The sequence below is a fragment of the Oncorhynchus gorbuscha genome, linkage group LG19 (genome assembly GCF_021184085.1).
Source record: "Oncorhynchus gorbuscha isolate QuinsamMale2020 ecotype Even-year linkage group LG19, OgorEven_v1.0, whole genome shotgun sequence".
Lineage (NCBI taxonomy): Eukaryota > Metazoa > Chordata > Actinopteri > Salmoniformes > Salmonidae > Oncorhynchus > Oncorhynchus gorbuscha.
Window position 1 is genome coordinate 9,256,309 of NC_060191.1, and position 25,278 is coordinate 9,281,586.

A 25,278-nucleotide genomic window follows, 5' to 3' on the forward strand; every position below is an offset into this window, starting at 1 on the left:
GCTTCGTAGGCATCCATTTTCCTTTATTAAATGAACACCGAACAAAAACAACAAAATACCAAACGAAACGTGAAGCTAAATAATAGTGCTAACAGGCAACTATCCATAGACAAGATCCCACACCAGAAAGTGGGAAACAGGGCTGCCTAAATATGATCCCCAATCAGAGACAACGATAAACAGCTGTCTCTGATTGGGAACCATACCAGGCCAACATAAATCACTAATCACCTAGATGACCCACCCTAGTCACTTTCACGCCCCAACCAACACAGAAAATAAACAGCTCTCTTATGGCCAGGCCGTGACATGTACATACATACATACATATTTATACTCCGGACTCCGACATTGCCAGTCCTAATATTTATATATATTTTAATTCCATTCTTTTATTTTTTAGATTTCAGTATATTGTTAGATATTACTGCACTGTTGGAGCTAGGAACAAAAGCATTTTGATTCACCCGCAATAACATCTGTTAAATAAGTGTATGAGAGAAATAAAAAATAAAACGTATTAGATGTTTTTTGATGGTGTATGCATGTTTAGGCCAGTGCTTGACTTGGACTGAAATAGGTGCCGGTACTCATTTTGGGTGCCGGTACCATTTATAATTAGGTGCAGAAAACCCTCAATACTTTTTAGCTAATATTCTATGGGAGATGCAGGAAAATTTGAGGTGCCAGTACTCAGTTCTGGGGAGCTCCTGCCCAATTCAAGTACTGTGATTAGGTAAAAATAAAAATAATGTCCTGTTTGGAACACTGACAAGTAGAGCATTAAAAATATATATATAAGTGTGTGCCCACCCAGGCCCATCCGTTCCTACACCCCGGGTACCATGTGTCAACTGTGTAACAATATATGAGATGCCTAAATGTACTTGAGTGAACTTAACCTTACTTTGTCTCTCTTGAATCCCCACCTCTCCCTCAGGCTGTGTGGAGGGCCTTACTCTAAGAGCTCTAAGGAGCCAGACCAGTCTTGGCTTTCAACACTCTCTGTCAGTCCTGATTGTAACAGGAAGCCAAACAACCCATGGCTCTTTGGTCAAATTAATTGCTTGTTTAAAGGCATCAAGAAAAAAATGCAATCAGTCTTGCCGTCAATGACCGGAATGACCCACTGAGACGTAGGCTAAGAAAATGTATGGGGAGAGAGAGAGAGATGCAGAGAGCCGAGAGCAGAGGGAAGATAGCAGAGGGAAGATAGCAGAGGGAAGATAGCAGAGGGGAGAAGGAGAGAGAGAGAGAGAGAGAGAGAGAGAGAGAGAGAGAGAGAGAGAGAGAGAGAGAGAGAGAGAGAGAGAGAGAGATGCAGAGAGCCGAGAGCAGAGGGAAGATAGCAGAGGGGAGAAGGAGAGAGAGAGAGAGAGAGAGAGAGAGAGAGAGAGAGAGAGAGAGAGAGAGAGATGCAGAGAGCCGAGAGCAGAGGGAAGATAGCAGAGGGAAGATAGCAGAGGGAGAAGGAGAGAGAGAGAGAGAGAGAGAGAGAGAGAGAGAGAGAGAGAGAGAGAGAGAGAGAGAGAGAGAGAGAGAGAGAGAGAGAGAGAGAGAGAGAGAGAGAGAGATGCAGAGAGCCGAGAGCAGAGGGAAGATAGCAGAGGGGAGAAGGAGAGAGAGAGAGAGAGAGAGAGAGAGAGAGAGAGAGAGAGAGAGAGAGAGAGAGAGAGAGAGAGAGATGCAGAGACCCGAGAGCAGAGGGAAGATAGCAGAGGGGAGAAGGAGAGAGAGAGAGAGAGAGAGAGAGAGAGAGAGAGAGAGAGAGAGAGAGAGAGAGAGATGCAGAGACCCGAGAGCAGAGGGAAGATAGCAGGGAGAGAGAGAGAGAGAGAGAGAGAGAGAGAGAGAGAGAGAGAGAGAGAGAGAGAGAGAGAGAGAGAGAGAGAGAGAGAGAGAGAGAGAGAGAGATGCAGAGAGCCGAGAGCAGAGGGAAGATAGCAGAGGGGAGAAGGAGAGAGAGAGTGAGAGATGCAGAGAGCCGAGAGCAGAGGGGAGTTGGCAGAGGGGAGGAGAGAGAGAGTGAGAGATGCAGAGAGCCGAGAGCAGAGGGAAGATAGCAGAGGGGAGAAGGAGAGATAGTGGAGAGAGACTTTGTTCAATATTCCTTTTGTCGTTAATTAATATTCCTACTCATATACTCTCAACAGACCACAGTGACCCTACAATATCTTTATCCTCTCTCTTTCTAATTTTCCCATCCCACCTTCCCTCTCTCCGATCATTTCCTCTTGACTTGGCATCTGGGACAGGGACTATGATCCAATGGAGGGAGGGAAGCAGGGGGAGGGAGAGTAAAGGAGAGACCAGACAGCAGTCTAACACACTGTTCCCTGGCCAGCTCCTGCTAAGGTGACGACATTGCTGAGCCACCCTAGAATTTGAATGTGAAGAGATTAAGTGTGTGTGTGTGTGTGTGGTGGGGGGTGATAGGAATTAGAGATGAGAGAGAGAGAGAGAGAGAGAGAGAGAGAGAGAGAGAGAGAGAGAGAGAGAGAGAGAGAGAGAGAGAGAGAGAGAGAGAGAGAGAGAGAGAGAGAGAGAGAAACATGGGACACCTCAGACCAGTCTGCCCTCTGCTGGTCAAAAAGAAAGTTTGAGAGTGTAGCCTGTACTTCTTCAATCATAAATCAGACCCACAGCTCCAGCAGTGAGGACCAATAGATCACAGCAGCTCATTAGTTGCCATGGCGCCCTAGCAGCAGCCTAAGCACAGAGTTCCTGTACATTTGTACATTTGTACATTTCTATTTTCTGCATTGCAAAACTATTAAATAACACACTTGGAATCATGTAGGTACCAAAAAAAGTGTTAAACAAATCAATATATATTTTATATTTGAGAATTTTCAAAGTAGCCACCCTTTGCCTCGATGACAGCTTTGCACACTTTTGGCATTTGTCACGCCCTGGCCATAGAAAGCTTTTTATTCTCTATGTTGGTTAGGTCGGGGTGTGACTAGGGTGGGTCATCTAGGGGATTATGTTTCTATATTGGCCAGGTATGGTACCCAATCAGAGGCAGCTGTTTGTTGTTGTCTCTGATTGGGGATCATATTTAGTCTTCACTATTATTATACAATGTAGAAAATAGTAAAACATAAAGAAAACCTTTTGAATGAGTAGTTGTGTCCAAATTTATGACTGGTACAGTATATTTTGCTTTATGCTGTTTTTTCTAACATTAAACTTGACAGATTTGAAGACAGACTGGCAAGTCAACTTTTTCTGTCTTGGCTAGCTAGCTAGCTGACTAATAATGATTTTCTTTGGATGGTGCATTTGGACACTGTACCAGCTTTTTTGTTTCACCTGGCTGCTGGTGCCTGATCTTTTGAAAACATAAATAGAGGAGTCAATTATGCTTGAGGTATATGAGAATGTCGGCACCAAAACGCAGAAAATGACAACACCACGAACGGAAAACCCAATCTGAAATCTGTTTTGTCGTGTAGACTTCCGGATATGTGATCTCTAAATGATAACCCTTTCATTGAATACCTCAATGTTCTTCACGAGTTACATTATAACAGTGACTTGAGTTCCAGTGTTAAAATGCAAAACATCAATTGAGGAGTCACCTGAAGCTTGAGAGGAAAAGGAGATGCAGTGAAGGAAAACAGTGCTGAGGCAGAGGGCTCGTTGTGAGGACGACTGGCTACCACTCTGAACCGTGTGGTAAACTTTCTGGAGCCTAGAGCTGCTTGCATCACCCAAGTGGTTGCCACACATTGTGAAGGAGGAGAAGTCCAGTGGCTACATGACTCAGGCTGGTTCCCAGAGTAGCCCTCTACAAGATCATCAGACTCCATCTCCAACAATCATCTCCCTAACCACATTAATCTGATCAAGCCATGAACTGACCCTCTACATTTTTGTAGGATGCCTGCGCTCAAATACTTGGTTGACCTAGCTAGCTATAACTAGGTTACTCACGATGATGTATTGCTTGACCTAGCTAGCTACTATTGAGATGCAGCCTGTGTATCAATTGCAGTGCCAGTGTTACTATAGAATGAAAGGCCTCCACACAGTGACACAAGATGCAGTCCTTCAGCTTAATGTGTTGCTGTGAGCCACTGGCCTTTATAGATGGTGTATTGACTCAGAGCACTGTAAGCAGCCATCCAGGAGGGCCATCAGGAATTTCAAGGCTTCTCCTTGTAGCAGTCTGGAGGATGTTTTTGAATACAAGCCTAAAATGTAGTCTTGAATTTGGTTGACAAGAACATTATTATTTTGATGACAGAATGAATGTGCCCCTGGACCTTCTTAGGTAAACTGTGACTACCTGTCCTAAGTTAAATATACATCAGTGGTGAAGCCTACAAGATGCTATAGGCATGATTGATAAGCGCTTAACTTAATCAATGATTCCTGAGTGGAAGAATAATTGCCCTTATGTACTGTATGTTAGACAAATTATGCAATGTGACATATTATAAAAACATGCCTTACACCTTTAGATGTGTTTTCTTGTTGTGTCAAAACATCTGGTTTGTCAGAGACGACTGATGACACCAACATGCAGGCCTATGGAGTCACTTTGAAATTAACATGGAAGCTTACCACAGGTGAATTTCAAGTTTGAGTAGACTGGCATTTTACTTTGAGGGGCTGTTGTTGTTGTAGTAGCCTTACAAGCCAAATGTTGTTAGGCCTACTATTCATCAATATAAATAATAATAATAGGTTAGGACTATAATAAGGTTATAACATGGTGAGAATTACATTTCATCCTTACATGTTTTTGAATGATAGCCTGGGATAGTAGAAGACTATCAGTTCACCGGGGCTTACCATATTTGGTCTGTAGTGGGAGTCTCTGGTTGTAGTAAAAGGGAGCCAGCATGTTGCTCATAGCTCCGAATAAGGAAGTGAGTCATATTTACGGTGTAACTTCTCGCTTGCAACACTACGCAACACAGGGAAATCTCAATTGCATTATCATTCGCGTCCTCTGTCCTCGTAACCTTATCATAACCCATTGGAGGAGAAGGTCAGAGGGGCGGAATAGATTGCTTTCTCATCCAATGGGTTTTGAGAAAAGGCGAGAGAGAGGACGCGAGGATTTACAATTGAGATATTCCCACAGACCAACGCAAAACCAGGAACGTGGATCGCTTTGAATGTACGAAAAAGAGAACAAGGAAGCAACATGTGCCGATAACTATACAAGTAATATGATCACAGCAATATAGAAAGGAAATAGAGAAAATAGTAATTGTACTGGATATTTAAAATACTGCGGTTATTATACAGGTAAGTGAGAAATATTGAGAAGTGTACCATATTTGTAAATCAACCATTTGATGAGATTGAAAAATAATTTTATAAACAAATGTTGGCTCTTTCCAAGTGATTTAAATAACTTGGTTATTGGTTGGTTATTACAAACGTACATGTATTTATTATTTAGGGAATATGTTGCTTAATGACTAGAAATTACAGCAATTACAACAGCCTACTCACCACGACAATCCTTGTAGCATATAACAATTTAATTGTAGCCTAGTATAATTGTTGTTTAGCTTTTTTTCCCCCAAATCGAAGTATTATTTAAGTGTTTATATTTTAAACAATTTAAACTTCATCTTTAGGATAAACGCGGAATCTATTCAAGGAAACATGTAGAATTTCCAATTACATGGGGGGGATTTCCGCGTTGAGAACCCACTCCCCTGTTCAATGTTTTCGAACGAGGCAAAAAAAAAGAAAGTCTGCGCCACAACGCGGAAAATGACAAAAACCACGGGCTGAACGGAAAACCTAATCTGAAATCTGTTTGACGTGTAGCCTACAGGATGTGTGATCTATATGATAATGATAACAATTTAATGTTCTTCACAAGTTACATTATAGCAATCACTTGAGTTCAAGTATTAAAATGTATCCAATCTCTGCAGTGTGGACTCTTTCCATAGGCTCAGGAAGCACGTGGCCGGAATATAGGACACTCAAATCCACTCTTTTAGATCTGAAGTTTCAGTGGTTTTCTTGCAATTTACATGAACTTGCTATCAACAAGACTCACCACATGGCATGGGCCAACAACCTAATGTATTGTATATGCTGCTATAACATTACTGTGCTATAACCATAATCTTCCAAGCAGCCATATTACTCAACAACAAACATATTCATTAACTGGTGTCAAATAAATACAGACAGCATGTATAACACAGAAGCTTCTCACTGCCAGTGTTCACTCATCTTAATAGGAATGAGTTATTATACAATTATTGGTTATTATATAGGTTATTGAACTGTGTTAGGCTAGGTGGACTGGTTCAGATTATTGGGACACCATGTCAATTCTCTCACCCTTGCACAACATGGACTGACATGTATGTTGTTATTGGGTTGTAGAGAGGTCATGTCTCGGTCTTTACACACAGATCAATACAGGAGATGCTGCATTACCAACACCTCAGTGTTACAGCTTTGTCTGTTAGAGACAGTGGGCCACTGTGTACTGTCACTCATAGACTCTGCTTCTGGAACGGTTGCTCTGCTTATAAATGCAATATACCCAGGCTCCTTTTCACCTCTTTATCACCTGATTTACTTACCAAAAGGCACATCTCAATGGGGGGGGGCGCTTTCATCTTCAAATAAAATTCTATTGGTCACATATTTAGCAATGTTATTGTGGGTGTTGCGAAATGCACACAAGTCTAAAAGTAAAACAATGGAATTAAGAAATATATAAATATTAGGATGAGCAATGTCAGTGTGGCATTGACTAGAATACAGTAAATATAGTATATACAGAATGCAGTATATACATATGAAATGAGTAAAACATTATGTAAACATTATTAAAGTGACTAGTGTTCCATTATTAAAGTGATTCCATGTCTATGTGCATAGGGTAGCAGCCTCTAGGGTAAAGGGTTGCGTAACCGGGAGGTAGCCGGCTTGTGATGACTATTTAACAGTCTGATGGCCTTGAGATAGAAGCTGTTTTTCAGTCTCTCGGTCCAACCTTTGATGCACCTGGGCCGTGGCTCGGGTGGTTGATGTCCTCTATTTTCCCCTCAAGCGAGAGAGGATGCCGATCACATCAGACCAACTCCTTGACGTTTGCAGTTGTGTTTAAGAAAACATTATTTTTCTCCAAACGTATTGTTTTAACCTTAAGTGTGTGTACCAGAGGAGGCTGGTGAAGGGAGGACAGCTCATAATACCGAATGGAATGGTATCAAACATTCCATTTATTCCGTTCCAGCAATTACTATGAGCCCGCCCTCCCCAGTTAAAGTGCCACCAGCCACCATTGGTGTGAACATTACTCTATTTATACTCTGGATATAATTTTTTAACAGGAAAAGTTAAAAAATAGCCTGAGTGCTTCTTTAAACCTCTTGGCCCCCTCAGGAGCATGGGGCATCCACCATGGCTCTCCACCTCACTTCTGTGTGAGGGCTTTTGATCTAGAACAGGTATTCCCAAACGGGGGTACACGCAATGCCGTCGGGGATATGCCAAATAAAAATGTGATTCACATTTATATTCATTTATATTTTCCAACGAGGCTATACATTTGGGTAAGTTTTCTTTCTCGCCTGAGTAGCCTCGTTTCACTGCCAAAAAGGTCATTAATCTCGTGTTCAGCAAAATAACAACACAATGTCAAGTACGGTTAGCCTAATCATATAATTAACATCCAATCACAAATCTCTCGCAGGAATTCCACTAACGGTCCGTATGTAACCAAACGTAGCTGCTGCTCGTGTTGGTATCTGTACTGATGGCGCAAAAGCCATGACAGGGAGACATAGTGGAGTGTAATGCTCGTGCAAGCAGTTGCTCCCGACGCCACTTGGGTAAACTGTAGAATACACCGAGAGGCTCTTGCTGCCATGGGAATGCCTGACAGCTTGAAATACATTTTGGACACTACAGTGAAAATGGTTAACTTTGTTAAAGCAAGGCCCCTGAACTCTCGTGTATTTTCTGCATTATGCAATGAAATGGGCAGCGACCATGTAACACTTTTACAACATACAGAAGAAGTGCGCTGGTTATCAAGGGACAAAGTAATGACACGTTTTTTTAAATTGAGAGACGAGCTTAAAGTTTTCTTTACTGACCATAATTTTAACTTGTCTGACCGTTTGCATGATGACGAGTTTCCCACACGACTGGCCTATCTGGGTGATGTTTTTTCTCGCCTGAATGATCTGAATCTAGGATTACGGGGACTCTTCGCAACTATATTCAATTGGCAGGACAAAATTGAGGTTATGATTAAGAAGTTGGAGCTCTTCTCTGTCTGCATTAAGGACAACACACAGGTCTTTCCATCATTGTATGATTTGTTGTGTTAGAATGAATTCAAACTTACAGACAATGTCAAATGTGATATAGTGAAGCACCTGAGAGTGAGTTGGGTGCTTAATTACGCAAGTACTTTCCCGAAATGGATGACACAAACAACTGGATTCATTATCCCTTTCATGCCCTGCATCCAGTCCACTTACCGATGTCTGAACGAGAGCGGTTCTGTGAAAATGTAATTTAATCAGAAGCTACTGCCAGATTTCTGGATTGGGCTGCGCTCAGAACATCTTGCCTTGGCAAACCGTGCTGTTAAGACACTGATGCCCTTTGCAACCACGTACCTATGTGAGAGTGGATTCTCGGCCCTCACTAGCATGGAAACTAAATACAGGCACAGACTGTGTGTGGAAAATGATTTAGACTGAGACTCTCCAATACAACCCAACATTGCAGAGTAATGTGCATCCTTTCAAGCACACCCTTCTCATTAACCTGTGGTGAGTTATTTACCATTTTCGTCGAACAAATAAGGTTTTATATGTAAGATGGTTAAATAAAGAGTGAAATTATAGATTATTATTATATTATTATTTGTGCCCTGGTCCTTTTAGAGCTCCTTGTCACTTCCCACGAGCTGGGTTGTGACAAAAACTCACATTCATTCTTATGTTTCATAAATGTATCAGATAGTGTGTGGCAGGCTTACAATGATGGCAAAAAAACTCAATTTGAAAGTGCGCTGACCTGTCACGCCCTGACCATAGAAAGCTTTTTATTCTCTATGTTGGTTAGGTCGGGGTGTGACTAGGGTGGGTCATCTAGGGGATTATGTTTCCATGTTGGCCAGGTATGGTTCCCAATCAGAGGCAGCTGTTTGTCGTTGGCTCTGATTGGGGATCATATTTAGGCGGCTTTTTCCCCTTTGTGCTTTGTGAGATCTTGACTATGGGTAGTTGCCTGTTAGCACTATTGTTAGCTTCACCTTTTGTTTGAGATTTATTGTTTTGTTTTGCTGTGAGTTTCACTTAGTCATAAAAAGATGTGGAAACCAGATCACGCTGGGCTTTGGTCCACTTATTATGACGATCATGACATGACCCAGGTGCTAGAAGGGGTACGCAGCTGGAGGTTGAATGTTTGAAAGGGTTCGGGACTATAAAAAGTTTGGGAGCCACTGATCTAGGACATACAGATCTAGGATATAGATGAGGGTGTCCATGGCATTACATTTTTTAACTGAAAAATGTCATTTATAGACAGGAAGATGTTTAATTCTGGTCTCGGTGGTCCTAACATATTCTAATCTAATCACAAGCAACGTCCACATCAATCCAGTCTAAATAAGGTAGTGAATGATTTAGTCATGACAGCGATAATGGCACTTTAATATGCAAAGTTTATGATGTCAGATGAGGCAACCAGTAAATGGCTGGGCCATCATCTAACATGAGGTCTGCTCTCTAAGCTGTAAGAGGTTTCACACTAGACTGCAGAGTGGAGTGGAGCATTGCACAGAATGAAACTTCTCACCACCTGTTGACTTAATAACCCTCGCCATTACATGCCCTGGCCTAGATACTGCACAAGAACCACATTACCAAGTTCAGAGATGCTCATGTCTCTCAATTTGCCTCTCAGTGTCCTCAGTGATGTACAGCAGTGGCCAAAATATGTGTCTGTTAGTTACACTTTTGAGAAATGGCTCTACAGTTGTAGAATCTTAATTTGATCACTCTGTTGTTGCTGAAATACACCGCAGGAAATGCAGAGGAGCACACTATCACATATTAACAATATTGCACTTTTCATGTAGCCTACCTTTGGCGAGCTGATGTTCTAACCACCGATCAAGCAACATTATTGACTAAACGTTCCAATCCAGTCACTGCAGGGTTATTTTGCTGTGACAATATAGGTCAAATTAAGATCCTACATCTATATGTTGCTGTGCAGTCTGAAAAAGAACAAACATGTGGCGATAGTTGTGGTCGATATTATTCGACTGAAAGACATTATGTGGCTGTGAAGTTAGAGAAGTGGTCAGACTGGGAACTACTCGGTCAGAACAATGTGATGAGTCAGTAGTCTGTGTCTGTAACAGTCTGTGTTACTGTATTTCTGCAAAGATGTAGGATCTTCATTTGGTCACCCTGTTGCAGGAGAACTTTCCTGCATAGCAGGACATTTTAAACTTGTAGTGTATTTGAGGTTTAAAAAGGCTTCTGAAGTTTATCATTTCCACTTCGAAATTTCAGACTTGATTTTCCCTTACAAAAAAATGTGACCCCTACAGAAACATACATGAATTATAATCCACATAATAATTCACATTTTCTGGTGCTGCGGGATGATTGTTTTCCTGCTATAGCAAAACTCAAATTAAGATCCTACATCAGTGACGTCTCACTGACATTCCTATTGGGTTTCAACATGCTGATGAAAACAATATTTTTCAGTCTATTCAAATTGGTCCATGTCACATTTTTAGACGAGATCACGTGTATAACCAAATAGTCTACCCTTCTTCTGTACACCCCTAAGGTAAAAAGGAATACCATTCTGTCCCCCCCCTGTAAATATCCTGTTGCCTATCTAACATTCTTTCTTTCCACCGGCGGTGGGACGAGGCAGTTTAAGAGTGCAGACTAGAGGCACCACCTGCAAATGCTTTTCAGTTATGCCAGCTATCTGAAACAGGAAATCCTAGCTAACCATCATCAGCTGGGTGTAGAGAGTTGTCTTCAGACTGGGGGTACTGTTTGTAGTGTGTATCTGTGTCTGTCTGCGTGTGTGTGTATGTGAAAGAGAGATAGAGGGACAGAGTCTCCACATAACATCCTGAGGCACACTGAGTTCTTCAAGGACTTGTGACTGTGTACTGGTAGAGTTCTAATGAAAAATGCATTCTGTTATTGAATAAGTTACAATCACAGTACGGTGTGATCATCAAAAACATTTGAAAGCAATATTGTGAAATAATAATGTATTGAATAGGACTTTGTTCCCTCACCACCTGGTATTTCTCTACAACTGAGTGACAACGTGGTTACTAACTGTATAAGCTCACTGAACCTACCCCACTGGGGCAAAACTGGTTGAATCAACATTGTTTCCTCATCATTTCAACCACCAAAATCAATGTGATGACGTTGAATCAACGTGGGAAACTAATTGGATTTGCATAAAGTCATCAACGTAAACGTATTTAGTATTTTTTCCACCTAAATCCAATGACGCAATTTTTCTTCTCTCTTCAGATTTCACATTGAATTCAGGCTAGTTGTCAGGCTAGTTGTCAGGCTAGTTGTCAGGCTAGTTGACACTCAACCAAATGTAAATCCAAACTGACATCTGTGCCCAGTGGGACTGTACGGTAAAGCTATTTGTTATGTTGGTCTTAAGGGAAATTAACGTCTTGTGAACTGTAGAAACAAATTGTTTCTGTATAATTGCTCAACAGTTTACATAATGCCATTAGTACATAGTTGTGTCACCAGACAAAGTCTGTCACCTCCGGGAAGATGCTTAAGGTTGAATATAATTGTCACGCCTTCCTCAAGCTGATGCAACTAATGTTTATTTCAAAATCTCCCTGACTCTCTCTGTATGTCAGGTCTACACTAACAACAACAATTAACCCTCGCACCTCGACTAAACCACAGCAGGAAGTCAACACACTTGCACTCCTCACATACGTAGTTTCATGATGGCTAATCAGCTACACTGGCTCAGCGTTTCTGCTGTGCTGGCAAACATTACACTTCTTTGACCGGTCCTGTAGGCAGGGGTTGTACTGTACCTTCTCCCCTGTGTCAATCTGACACTGTCTGGCACTATTGAGAAGAAACAGACACTGTATCTATCAGAAGGCACATACTGTACCTTTGGTCTGTACCTGAATCTGACACGCTTTGCGTATGTAACATATTGATTTGCCAACATGGCCTATGAGTCTATTTGCATCTTGTTTGCCTGTATACAAACTACGACCTTTGGCTCCCAGTTTGTTTCAACAACAGAAGGCCAGTCTGACTTGCATACATTGAACATACACCTCTAGTGTGGTCTGAAGGTAATGATAATAGAAAACACACAGTGGCTAAATACCCTAGGAAGTGGTCTTATCCGAGGAGCTGACTTCCTCCTGCCCAACATGAGACTGAAAGGCAGACTGTGAAATAGGGCTATTCTGGGGTTTGAGGAACTGTAAAAATAATTTTGTTGACAGTGGTGGTGGCTTGTGAATTGTACACACACGCTGTAGTTTCGGGAATATTATTTTCACGCTGTACAGTTGGTTAAAATCCTCTAAATTAGTTGTGTAGCTTTACAGGATAGACTAATGTTGTCTGCACCTATTTCCTCACAGAAACTATGAAGAGAGAGGTAAATGCCGGGGTGAATTTCCTGAGACGCCTAGCCGTGGAGCGGGGTGGCTTAGATGGAACCAAAGCTGACGCTTTTGCTGAAAAGCTGCGGCAACTTCTGGTCAACAAATTCAAAGACCACTGGTACCCCGACAACCCCAACAAAGGACAGGCATTCAGGTAAACAACAAGGGAAGTGAAATATTAAGGAATTGAAGTAACTGGGTTGTTATTTCGTGTGGATGTCTATGAGAAGATACATATACAGTGCTGTGATAAAGTATTTCCCTCCTTCCTGATTTCTTATTTTTTTGCACATTTGTCACACTTAAATGTTTCAGATCAAACCAATTTAAATAACTCAAGTAAACACAAAACTGAATTTTTAAGTGATGATTTTATTTTTTAAGGGAAAAAAGCTATCCGAACCTTCATGGCCCTATGTGAAAAAGTAATTGCCCCCTGAACCTAATACCTGGTTGTGCCACCCTCAGCAGCAACAACTGCAATCAAGCATTTGCGATAACTGGCAATGAGTCTTTCACAACGGTGTGGAGGAATTTTGGCCCACTCTTCTTTGCAGAATTGTTTTAATTCAGCCACATTGGAGGGCTTTCGAGCATGAACCACCTTTTTAAGGTCACGCCACAGCATCTCAATCGGATTCAAGTCCGGACTTTAACTAGGCCACTCCAAAACCTTCATTTTGTTTTTTTAAGCCATTCAGAGGTGGACTTGCTGGTGTGTTTTGGATCATTGTCCTGCTGCAGAACCCAAGTGTGCTTCAGCTTGAGGTCACGAACTGATGGCCGGACATTCTGCTTCAGGATTTTATTGGTAGAGAGCAGAATTCATGGTTCCATCAAATCACAGCAAGTCGCCCAGTTCCTGAAGCAGCGAAGCAGCCCCAGACCATCACACTACCACCACCATATTTGACTGTTGGTCTGATGTTCTTTTTCTGAAATGCTGTGTTACTTTTACACCAGATGTAATGGGCCGCACACCTTCCAAAAAGTTCAACTTTTGTCTCGTCAGTCCACAGAATATTTTCTCAAAAGTCTTGGGGATCATCAAGATGTTTTTTTTGCCAAAAGTGAGACAAGCCTTTATGTTCCTTTTGGTCAGCAGTGGTTTCTGCCTTGGAACTCTGCCATGGAGGCCATTTTTCCCTAGTCTCTTTCTTATGGTTGAGTCATGAACACCAACCTTAACTGAGGCAAGTGAGGCCTGCAGTTCTTTATATGTTGTTGTGGGTTCTTTTGTGACCTTTGGTAGGTCGGGCACTCCTGGAAAGGTTCACCACTGTTCCAAATGTTTCCATTTGTGGTTAATGGCTCTCACCATGGTTTGCCGGAGTCCCAAATCTTTAGAAATGGCTTTGTAACCTTTTAGATGACTGATAGATGTTAATTACTTTGTTTCTCATCTGTTCCTGAATTTCTTTGGATCGCGGCATGGTGTCTCGCTTTTTGAGATCTTTTGGCCTACTTCACTTTGTCAGACAGGTTCTATTTAAGTAATTTCTTGATTCATCAGGTCTGGCAGTAATCAGGCCTGGGTATGGCTAGTGAAATTGAACTCTGCTTTCCAAAAAATGTGATTAACCACAGTAAATTCATGATTTAACAAGGTGGGGCAATTGTCACATAGGGCCATGAAGGTTTGGATAGCTTTTTTACCTTAATAAATACATTTATCACTTAAAAACTACATTTTGTATTTACTTGGGTTATCTTTGTGTAATATTAAAATTTGCTTGATGATCTGAAACATTTAAGTGTGACAAATGTGCAAAGAAATAATAAATCAGGAAGGGGACAAATAGTTTTTCACAGCACTGTATATGATAAGTTGACTGTGGTCCAGGTGAACAGCTCTCTGCCCTTTGACCTCTCTTAGGTGCATCAGAGTAAGCGGGGGGGTGGTGTATGATGAGGAGGTGCTGAGAGCGTGTGAGGAGAGCAAGCTCAAACCCAGCGAGCTGGGCCTCCCATGCGAGATTGCGCTGTGGATCGACCCACTGGAGGTGTGCGCACGGTGAGTCACACTATGTTACTCACACGTGCACAGACGTACACACACAGTGAGACAGTGACATACTCAGTCTCAGAAGGCAGAGGAAGAAGGCGTTCATTCATCATTCATTGTACAGTCATACAGTCAGCTCTCTGGAGGTACCATATTTATCATCATGATGCATGTGTTGTACAAACCTGCCCACTATGTGATGACTCATCAAGTTACGGTAGGAGGAGGGTGAGAAAATACAACAACTACAATGAGGGAATGATCCTGGGGGAGAATTTTACTGCAGTGGGTTAAATCACGGTCACAGGGATTATTGGTAGTGTTAAACATATTGAACAACCTCACACACATGGTTATGGGCTTAAAAAACAGAAGACACCTGTTCCATGTCAGATTTAGAGTTGAAATGTATTCAACTTACACTTTATATACATCACAGAAGACTGAAATTTTAAAAGAATGTTTGACATAGAAACACCAGATTTTCGGCGGCTTTTTTGATTATGAAATTATGAATAATATGAATAATATTCCACCCATGAGGCCACTAGGTAATTTGACTGCAGGAAATGGCTACAAGGTGGTTTATAGGTCATTCCAATGTGTTTTGTTACAGAAACTAATGTATTCTCTTTCCTCTCTCACAGGTCAGGGGAGAACTGCAGGTACTTCACAGTAGCACGTTTCAAAGAAGGAGAAGAGGAGGTTGAGGAAGATGTGAAAGGAGACAAAGATGTTGACCTGGATACGTCTGACTACCACTCTGCCAGCTCATCTGACTGTGGCTCTGCTGTCTCCAGCGATACAGAGGAGGAGGGGAAGGATGGAGAGACGGACGGAAGAAAAGATGAGGAGAAGACGAAAGAGAAAGAGGGAAAGAAAGAGAAGGAGAAGGCAGAGGGCGAACCTTATGTGATCGCCATGATGCCCAGGGTTCGGGATAGGTTCCGGGGGGAGCATGCTCAACAGAAGGTCACCAAAACACTGGTAAGAACTTTTCGGTTAATCTACATCACCTTAATGTGGTACCAAATCTCCCTCTCTGACATAGCACTATGGACACGTGGATTCACGTAGCACCAGATCCTACACATCCAGAGGAAGTGATCTCTAAGTACTATCTGATTGAATTGAAGATGAATTATAATCAAAATCCTATCTAAGTTCTCTCTCCCTATGTTCTCCAGCTCCAGCCCACCTCTCAGCATTACTTCTACCACCCTGCCCCTGTGTGGCCCACAACATACAAGAAGAAGGGTCCTGTGTTCCTCACCACAATGTACGCACCTCCACCTCCACCTCCTCCAGTGTTTGGCTACTACGTCCTGCCACAGCCACCCCCGCAGTTCATCATGCCTTATGCCACTCTGCAGCCATGGGGGGCTGTGAAGAACTAAACCAACTGGTTGGAGAGGGGGAGGTTAAACTGCCATTAAGCCAATCACAATGTGTCTATGCAGGTTTTTGAAGGTGTGGGTGAGGCGCAATTAAGATAGTTTGACAAAATATTTGACAAAATATTTGAAGGGTTAGCGAGGAGCAGAACTTGATTCATTATATCATTTTTTGATTGCTGTACACTTCATTTTTTAAATTTTTGGTGACAATCAGTTTTGGGGATTTCCTCTGTGTAACTTTCTTAGGTAGAATTGCCACTGAAGTAAACAGGGATTATACTAAAACAAGCATTTAGCAAATATTGCTACAGGCAATTCTCTAAGGGCTACCAGTGGGTTTAGGGTAATCCACCGATTAAAAGTAGTCTATTCATATGATTCGTATTGACAAAAGGCAGTGGAACTGGCTTTGAGTTACAGAGTGTAGTTTGATGGCTGTATTCCTTCATTGGGTGCTCATAACATCTCAGGAATCCTCAGCAATAAGCTGAAAAACAAAGCTTCTTTGATGATTTTAGATATATTTGTAAATATTATAGACTACCTTTCATCTGTCACCTCTAAGTATCATATTGTAAATATGTACTGTAAGATACAGAGCAGTTCATAGTCCTGGTGGGCATAAAATACTTCTGTTTTTTGTTTCTACTGGCAGTTAATTGGACTCACCTGGTGTCACAGGTCTGAATTAGTCCCTGATAAGGAGAGGATGAAAAGCAGTAGTGTATCAGGACCTAGATTGGACAGCCCGTAGACTGTAGTGATATGCAGTTACATGTAGTAACATACGTACCGTGTCTCTTGAGTTCTCTGAAGCTGCATCTAACTGCACATCATTACAATATAATGTATCAATACGAGACAATAGTCTTATTATTTTTGACAATTAACTGTGATTGTAACCTGTATATTTTACCTGTCAAGTATAAACCTCCCTCTATTTTATAATAATTAACAGACCAACCAGAAGCTTTTTGTACATACTGTAACCTGTTAACAAATAGTAATTATCAACCACATTTGCTTTTTGAATTTGTTGCAATGTATTTTTCCACCTGTGGGTGGTACCAAAATCACTGTTGTAAAGTCAAATTCCATGCATTTTTATGGGATATTCTTTATTTTACATATCTTAAAGTTTGTAGTGTTGGTGCATGTATAATTTTAATAATGATTTGTTTATCATTTCCTGATTTATAAATCTTTAGTCTGCTAAAGGCCAGATTGAAGAACATCACAATTGTGATGTACTCTTATAATCTCCACCCGGCACAGCCTGGTTCCTCTCTAGGTTTCTTCCTAGGTTCGTGCTGCATTGATTGCTGTTAGGGGTTTTAGGCTGTGTTTCTGTATAGCACTTTGTGACATCTGCTGATGTAAAAAGGGCTTTATAAATACATGTGATTGATTGCTGGGATAAAATGGGTCTGGACTGAACTGTATTCACTCCTGTATAATCAGTCTTCCATGGATTTACTGTAAATAGTTTTATATATTGGAAATAAAAAATGCTTGGGTGATCCAAATGTTTAGCTTTAATATGAATAGATGTTTTCATAACTTAATACCTATATTCTCTATTTTTATACTGGCTTTTATTGGCCCATTGGTCTGCTCTGGATGTATATTTATTCAATTTTATGAATTGCCTTTTCACTTGTTCTGAGTACAGAGCAGTACTCTGTATTCACACGATTCTTACTGTATCTGATAGACAAATTGTCCATGCTAATGTTTATGTTAAGCTGTGTCAGTTTTTATACTGATATCATCTCTCTGTCTTGTCAGCACATATCATTAAATCAATCGATTTATAAAATGAAATTGTGTTTTTGCAATCTGTTACCTTGTGTATACTGTACTGTTTCAGACAAATACTGTATTGAGAGAATATGTATATATTTACATGCGCAAGAGCTGTGGACACCTGATTGTCGAACATCTACTTTCAAAATATATGGGCATTAATATGGATTTGGTCTCCCCTTTGCAGGCAGTCATTGTAAATAAGAATTTGTTTTTAACTGACTTGCCTAGTTAAATTAAATTTTAAAAATGCTGCTATAACAGCCTCCACTCTTCTGGGAAGGCTTTCCAGTAGATGTTGGAACATTGCTGCGGGGACTTGCTTCCATTCAGCCACAACAGCATTAGTGAAGTCGGCACTAATGTTGGGTGATTAGGCCTGGTTCGCAGTCGGCGTTCCAATTCATCCCAGAGGTCAGGGCTCTGTGCAGGCCAGTGACCGCACCGGCATTGTCATGCTGAAACAGGAAAAGGCCTTCCCCAATCTGTTGCCACAAAGTTGGAAGCACAGAATTGTCTAGAATTTTATTGTACACTATAGCAACTTAGGGACCTAGTCCGAACAATGAAAAACAGTCCCAGACCATTATTTCTCCTCCAGAATCCAATGACGGCGAGCTTTACACCACTCCAGCCGATGCTTGGCATCACGCATGGTGAACCTAGGCTTGTGTGCGGCTGCTCAGCCATCAAAACCCATTTCATGACGCTCCCGACAAACAGTTCTTGTGCTGACGTTGCCTCCAGAGGCAGTTTGGAACTTGGCAATGAGTGTTGCAACTGGGGACAGATGTCTTTTACACGCTTCAGCACTCGGCAGTCCCATTCTGTGAGCTTGTATGGCCTACCACTTCGCGGGTGAGTCGTTGTTACTCCTAGATGTTTCCACTTCACAAATAACAGCACTAACAGTTGACCGAGGCAGCTCTAGCGAGGCAGAAATTTGATGAACTGGCTTGTTGGACGGTGCAACGTTGAAAGTCACTGAGCTCTTCAGTAAGGCCCTTCTACTGCCAATGTTTGATATGGAGATTGCATTGCTGTGTACTCAAATTAAATCAAATGTATTTATATAACCCTTCGTACATCAGCTGATATCTCAAAGTGCTGTACAGAAACCCAGCCTAAAACCCCAAACAACAAGCAATGCAGGTGTAGAAGCACGGTGGCTAGGAAAAACTCCCTAGAAAGGCCAAAATCTAGGAAGAAACCTACAAAGGGACCAGGCTATGAGGGGTGGCCAGTCCTCTTCTGGCTGTGCCAGATGGAGATTATAACAGAACATGGTAAATATGTTCAAATGTTCATAAATGACCAGCATGGTCAAATAATAATAATCACAAGCAGAACAGTTGAAACTGGAGCAGCAGCACGGCCAGGTGGACTGGGGACAGCAAGGAGTCATCATGCCAGGTAGTCCTGAGGCATGGGCCAAGGGCTCAGGTCCTCCGAGGGAGAGAAAGAAAGAAAGAATTAGAGAGCATACTTAAATTCACACAGGACACCGGATAAGACATGAGAAGTACTCCAGATATAACAAACTGACCCTAGCCCCCCGACACAAACTACTGCAGCATAAATACTGGAGGTTGAGACAGGAGGGGTCAGGAGACACTGTGGCCCCATCCGATGATACCCCCGGACAGGGCCAAACAGGGAGGATATAACCCCACCCACTTTGCCAAACCACAGCCCCCACACCACTGGAGGGATATCTTCAACCACCAACTTACTATCCTGAGACAAGGCCGAGTATAGCCCACAAAGATCTCCGCCACGGCACAACCCAAGGGGGGGTGCCAACCCAGACAGGAAGATCACGTCAGTGACTCAACCCACTCAAGTGACACACCCTGTTATGCTGGTGAATGAGGACCCAAAAGCGACTTAGCGAAAACAGAGTCTTTATTCCAGTAAATGGCAAAAGTAATAATCCTGGAACACTAAAGAAGAAAACAAAACAGGAAAAAACTTAAATCCACTCGTAGTAACGAGGACAGACTGGAGACTCAACCATTGACTGCAGGTTGCTTCGGGAAGGCACCGACCATAGCAGACTAAGACACCTGCTCACACACAGCATCTGAAGGAGACAAGACACGACAGGGCGAGACAAGGACACAGCACAGCGAACATCATACAAGGATCCGACAAGGACAGAAGTGGAAAACAAGGGGAGAAATAGGGACTCTAATCAGAAGGTAAAATAGGGGACAGGTGTGCAAAGACTAAATGAGTGAGTTAGGAGAATGAGGAACAGCTGGGAGCAGGAACGGAACGATAGAGAGAAGAGAGAGAGGGAGGGGGAGAGAGAGGGATAGAAAAAGGGAACGAACCTAATAAGACCAGCAGGGGGAAACGAACAGAAGGGAAAGCACAAGGACAAGACAATATATGACAAAACATGACACACCCCTCCTAAGGACGGCATGAAAGAGCACCAGTAAGCCAGGGACTCAGCCCCTGTAATAGGGTTAGAGGCAGAGAATCCCAGTGGAAAGAGGGGACCCGGCCAGGCAGAGACAGCAAGGGCGGTTGGTTGCTCCAGAGCCTTTCCATTCACCTTCACACTCCTGGGCCAGAGTACACTCAATCATATGATCCACTGAAGAGATGAGTCTTCAGTAAAGACTTTGTAGCGGTATTTCTTAAGAGAGGGGTAAAGAAAGATTTTGTTCGGGCGCCAGGCAGGTATTAACCCTGCCGAAAGGAAAAGAGTAGAATAGAGAGAGTACCACTACCAGACCCACACACATCAGCAGAAGAGACTGCCTAGAGTGTAGCCTGTTTACCAGATAGCCAGTGGAGAGAAAAAAAGAATACACACCATATAAAACCCACATCACAGCACAGGGGTAACCCAAACAAGAATACCTCATACAATAATACTAATACTAATAATGGCAGAGCAATTCAACAGCAACTTCATACAAGAACGAACCCAGTCATCAACATAGGATTTGCAATAATCTGTATTCTTTTCTAGTGGGTGAGTGCAGAGGGTATGAATGTGGGGGGTGTTCATCGACACAACAAAGGCCTTAAAAATGTCCACAGTCTTCTCGGCCACATGTCATTAGTACGTCCCACCTCAATACAGTTCACATAATATACAGCTTGCAAGTAACCTACTAAAATGTCCATCCAAATACTTCTGGCAGGGAAATAATAGTCCAGCTCTAATGAACTTCAATGGGCAGTGCATTTAACAAATAGAGAGTCTGTTGCAGGGTAAAGCACTGGAATGAGAGCGAAGAGAAAGAGAGAGAAAAAGATAAATCTTAACTGTGGTCTTCAGGCCTGCCGGTGTCTGACTGTCCGATGGTTTGTTGGTTTGTTTGTTAAAGCTTCGCAACAATGTTGCTACTAATCCATGCGATCCATAACGGGCGCGGTCCCAAACAAAAACAACCACGATCTAAAGCGATCACACCGATGATTGAGTTAAATACTTTATAAACTACAAACGCTGAAAACAAACAAAACTTCTGCAGCACACACAATCAAACTGTCGCGCCTCCCAAGAGCTTTTCCCCAAACAGCTGAACAAGCTCTCTTTATTTCCTCCTTCCTTACTGCTCATGCGCTCTTAAAGTGGCAGCGCACGGTGAAGGCACCGAGCAGATTTCGCCACAACTTAAAGGTTGAGACCGAGTTTCTGTCTCTCACATGGGTAGGCAGACCATTCCATAAAAATAGAGCTCTATAGGAGAAAGCCTATAGAGCTCCTGGTCCTTCTGTAGCTCAGTTGGTAGAGCATGGCGCTTGTAACGCCAGGGTAGTGGGTTCGATCCCCGGGACCACCCATACGTAGACTGTATGCACACAGCTTTTGGATAAAAGCGTCTGCTAAATGGCATATATGCATATATATATATATATATAAGCCCTGCCTCCAGCTGTTTGAACAAATAGGAGGCCTGCGTCTTGTGACCGTACGTGTAGGTATGTACGGCAGGACCAAATCAGAGAGATAGGTAGGAGCAAGCCCATGTAATGCTTTGTAGGTTAGCAGTAAAACCTTGAAATCAGCCCTTGCTTTGACAGGAAGCCAGTGTAGAGAGGCTAGCACTGGAGTAATATGATCAAATTTTTTGGTTCTAGTCAGGATTCTAGCAGCCGTATTTAGCACTAACTGAAGTTTATTTAGTTCTTTATCCGGGTAGCCGGAAAGTAGAGCATTGCAGTAGTCTAACCTAGAAGTAACAAAAGCGTGGATTACTTTTTCTGCATCATTTTTGGCCAGAAAGTCTCTGATTTTTGCAATGTTACATAGATGGAAAAAAAGCTGTCCTTGAAACAGTCTTGATATGATTGTCAAAAGAGATCAGGGTCCAGAGTAACGCCGAGGTCCTTCACAGTTTTATTTGAGACGACTGTACAACCATTAAGATTAATTGTCAGATTCAACAGAAGATCTCCTTGTTTCTTGGGACCAAGAACAAGCATCTCTGTTTTGTCCGAGTTTAAAAGTAGAATGTTTGCAGCCATCCACTTCCTTATATCTGAAACACATGCTTCTAGCGAGGGCAATTTTGGGGCTTCACGATGTTTCATTGAAATGTACAGCTGTGTGTTATCCGCATAGCAGTGAAAGTTAACATTATGTTTTCGAATGACATCCCCAAGAGGTCAAATATATAGTGAAAACAATAGTGGTCCTAAAACGGAACCTTGAGGAACACCGAAATGTACAGTTGATTTGTCAGAGGACAAACCATTCACAGAGACAAACTGATATCTTTCCGACAGATAAGATCTAAACCAGGCCAGAACTTGTCCATGTAGACCAATTTGGGTTTCTAATCTCTCCAAAAGAATGTGGTGATCAATGGTATCAAAAGCAGCACTAAGGTCTAGGAGCACGAGGACAGATGCAAAGCCTCGGTCTGATGCCATTAAAAGGTAATTTACCACCTTCACAGGTGCAGTCTCAGTGCTATGATGGGGTCTAAAACCAGACTGAAGCATTTCGTATACATTGTTTATCTTCAGGAAGGCAGTGAGTTGCTGCGCAACAGCCTTTTCTAAAAATTTTGAGAGGATTTGAAGACACTCGATTTTATACACCTGTCAGAAATGGGTGTGGGTGAAATAGCTGAATCCACTAATTTGAAGGGGTGTCAACATACAGTAACAGTAAAAATGTTGGGTTTTTCAGGGTTTTTCCTTTAGTTTTACTATTTTCTGCATTGAAAAATAATGGTGAATAACACACATATAGAATCGTGGTAACCAAAAAAGTGTTAAACAAATCCAAATATATATATATCCAAATATATATTTATATTTGAGATTCTTCAAAGTAGCCACCCTTTGCCTTGATGACAGCTTTGCACACCTTTGCACACCCATGGCATTCTCTCAACCAGCTTCACCTGGAATGTCCTGTTGAAAAACAAATGATAGTCCCACTAAGCGCAAACCAGATGGGATGGCATATTGCTGCAAAATGCTGTGGTAGCCATGCTGGTTAAGTGTGCCTTGAATTTGAAATAAATCACTGACAGTGTCACCAGTAAAGAACCCCCATACCACCACACCTCCTTCTCCATGCTTCACGGCGGGAACTACACATGCAGAGATCATTGGTTCACCTACTCTGCGTCTCACAAAGACACGGCCGGTTGGAACCCAAATCTCAAATTAGGACCAAAAGACATATTTCCACCAGTCTAATGTCAATTTCTCATGTTTCTTGACCCAAACAGGTCTCCTTTTCTTACTGGTGTCCTTTAGTAGTGGTTTCTTTGCAGCAATTCGATCATGAAGGCATGATTCATACAGTTTCCTCTGAACAGTTGATGTTGAGATGTGTCTGTTACTTGAACTCTGTGAAGCATTTATTTAGGCTGCAATTTCTGAGGCTGGTAACTCTAATAAACTTACTCTGGCTCTTCCTTTCCTGTGGCGAGCCTCATGAGAGCCAGTTTCATCAAGTGCTTGATGGTTTTTGCGACTGCACTTGAAGCAACTTTCAAAGTTCTTGAAATGTTCTGTGTTGACTGACCTTCATGTCTTAAAGTAATGATGGACTGTCATTTCTCTTTGCTTATTTGAGTTGTTCTTGCCATAATATAGACTTGGTCTTTTACCAAATAAGGCTATCTTCTGTATACCACCCCACCCTTGTCACAACAGAACTGATAGGCTCAAACGCATTAAGGAAAGAAATTCCAGCAAAGCTGACACCAAGGCAAAGGGTGGCTACTTTGAAGAATCTGAAATATAAAATATATTTAGATTTTTTAAACACTTTTATGGTTACTACATGATTCAATATGTGTTATTTTATAGTTTGATGTCTTCATTATTATTCTACATATAGTATAAATAAAGACATATAGTAAAAATAAAGAAAACCCTGGAATGAGTAGGTGTGTCCAAACTTTTGACTGGTACTGTACTTTTGTATATATAGTGTACTCTGGACTCTGACATTGCTCGTCTTAATATTTCTATATTTCTTAATTCCATTCTTTTAGTTTTAAAATTTGTGTGTATTGTTGTGTATTGTTAGATATCACTGCACTGTTGGAGCTAGGAACACAAGCATTTCGCTACACCCGCAATAATGTTTGTGTATGGAGATTGCATGGCTGTGTGCTCAATTTTATACACCTGTCATCAATGGGTGTTGCTTAAATAGCAGAATCCACTCATTTGAAGGGGTGTCCACATACTTTTATATATATAGTGTACTATGTTGGCCTTGGGCCCAGTATTTATCAAAACAGTCTCCACCAATTAACCATAACCCTGTTTTCACAACCTCTCCCGGACACTGATACAGAGACCAGGTCAGGTCAGGTCGTGTTACAGATACCAGGTCCGGTCCTGATACAGAGACCAGGTCAGGTCCAGTAGAAAGCCACTCCGAGGCGGTCATCCAGTCATTTAGAGCCGTGAGAGTAGTGACACTGTCGTCAGCAGCAGCCCACCACAGGATACCTTGACGGAAGGATCCGTATGGGGTGAATGCGTCACATGGCCCAAGGTCATGACGCTGTTCCTCCCAGGCATAGAACCTAGGAAATGGGGTGAGAGATTGTGTACACTCAAGGATTTTTGAGGAATGTTACTTAGGTGTCTGGGGAAGGTGTGGGGGAGGGGGGGTAGTTATCTAAATGTCACTTATTGCATCAGTTTGTTGGGGAGAGATAAAGATCTCTAGAGTTTAGTGGTTGAGACATCTGAGACCAGTACAAAACAAAATACAACAATTACGAGGTGACATCTACATTCCATGGGATGTTAATTAACAGTGAAATAATAACAATGCAGTTTTATTCAAGAGAGCCTGAAAATCCCTCTCATATAAATGTGGGTCTGACAATAAATAGTTGGCTACAACATACTGTATAACATTGTCCCTAAATCTCAATAAA

The 25,278-nt window shown here is 41.9% G+C and overlaps 1 protein-coding gene across 1 annotated transcript; it reads left to right on the top strand.

Moving 5' to 3' along the window:
• The first annotated feature begins 5,109 nt into the window (after nt 1-5,109).
• On the top strand, nt 5,110-16,194 carry LOC124005307 (protein BTG3-like). The gene is made up of 5 exons (XM_046314443.1): nt 5,110-5,265; nt 12,659-12,836; nt 14,559-14,696; nt 15,335-15,674; nt 15,875-16,194. The coding sequence occupies exons 2-5, from the start codon at nt 12,664-12,666 to the stop codon at nt 16,082-16,084; spliced, it is 861 nt and encodes a 286-aa protein (XP_046170399.1). The 5' UTR covers nt 5,110-5,265; nt 12,659-12,663; the 3' UTR covers nt 16,085-16,194.
• The last annotated feature ends 9,084 nt before the right edge of the window (nt 16,195-25,278 follow it).

What these genes read in the sequence shown, in the direction of transcription:
- LOC124005307 (XM_046314443.1), top strand. Translation starts at nt 12,664, where the DNA reads ATGAAGAGAGAGGTAAATGCCGGGGTGAATTTCCTGAGACGCCTAGCC. An exon ending in AACAAAGGACAGGCATTCAG is followed by an intron (nt 12,837 to 14,558) that starts GTAAACAACAAG and finishes GACCTCTCTTAG; the next exon opens with GTGCATCAGAGTAAGCGGGG. An exon ending in CCACTGGAGGTGTGCGCACG is followed by an intron (nt 14,697 to 15,334) that starts GTGAGTCACACT and finishes CCTCTCTCACAG; the next exon opens with GTCAGGGGAGAACTGCAGGT.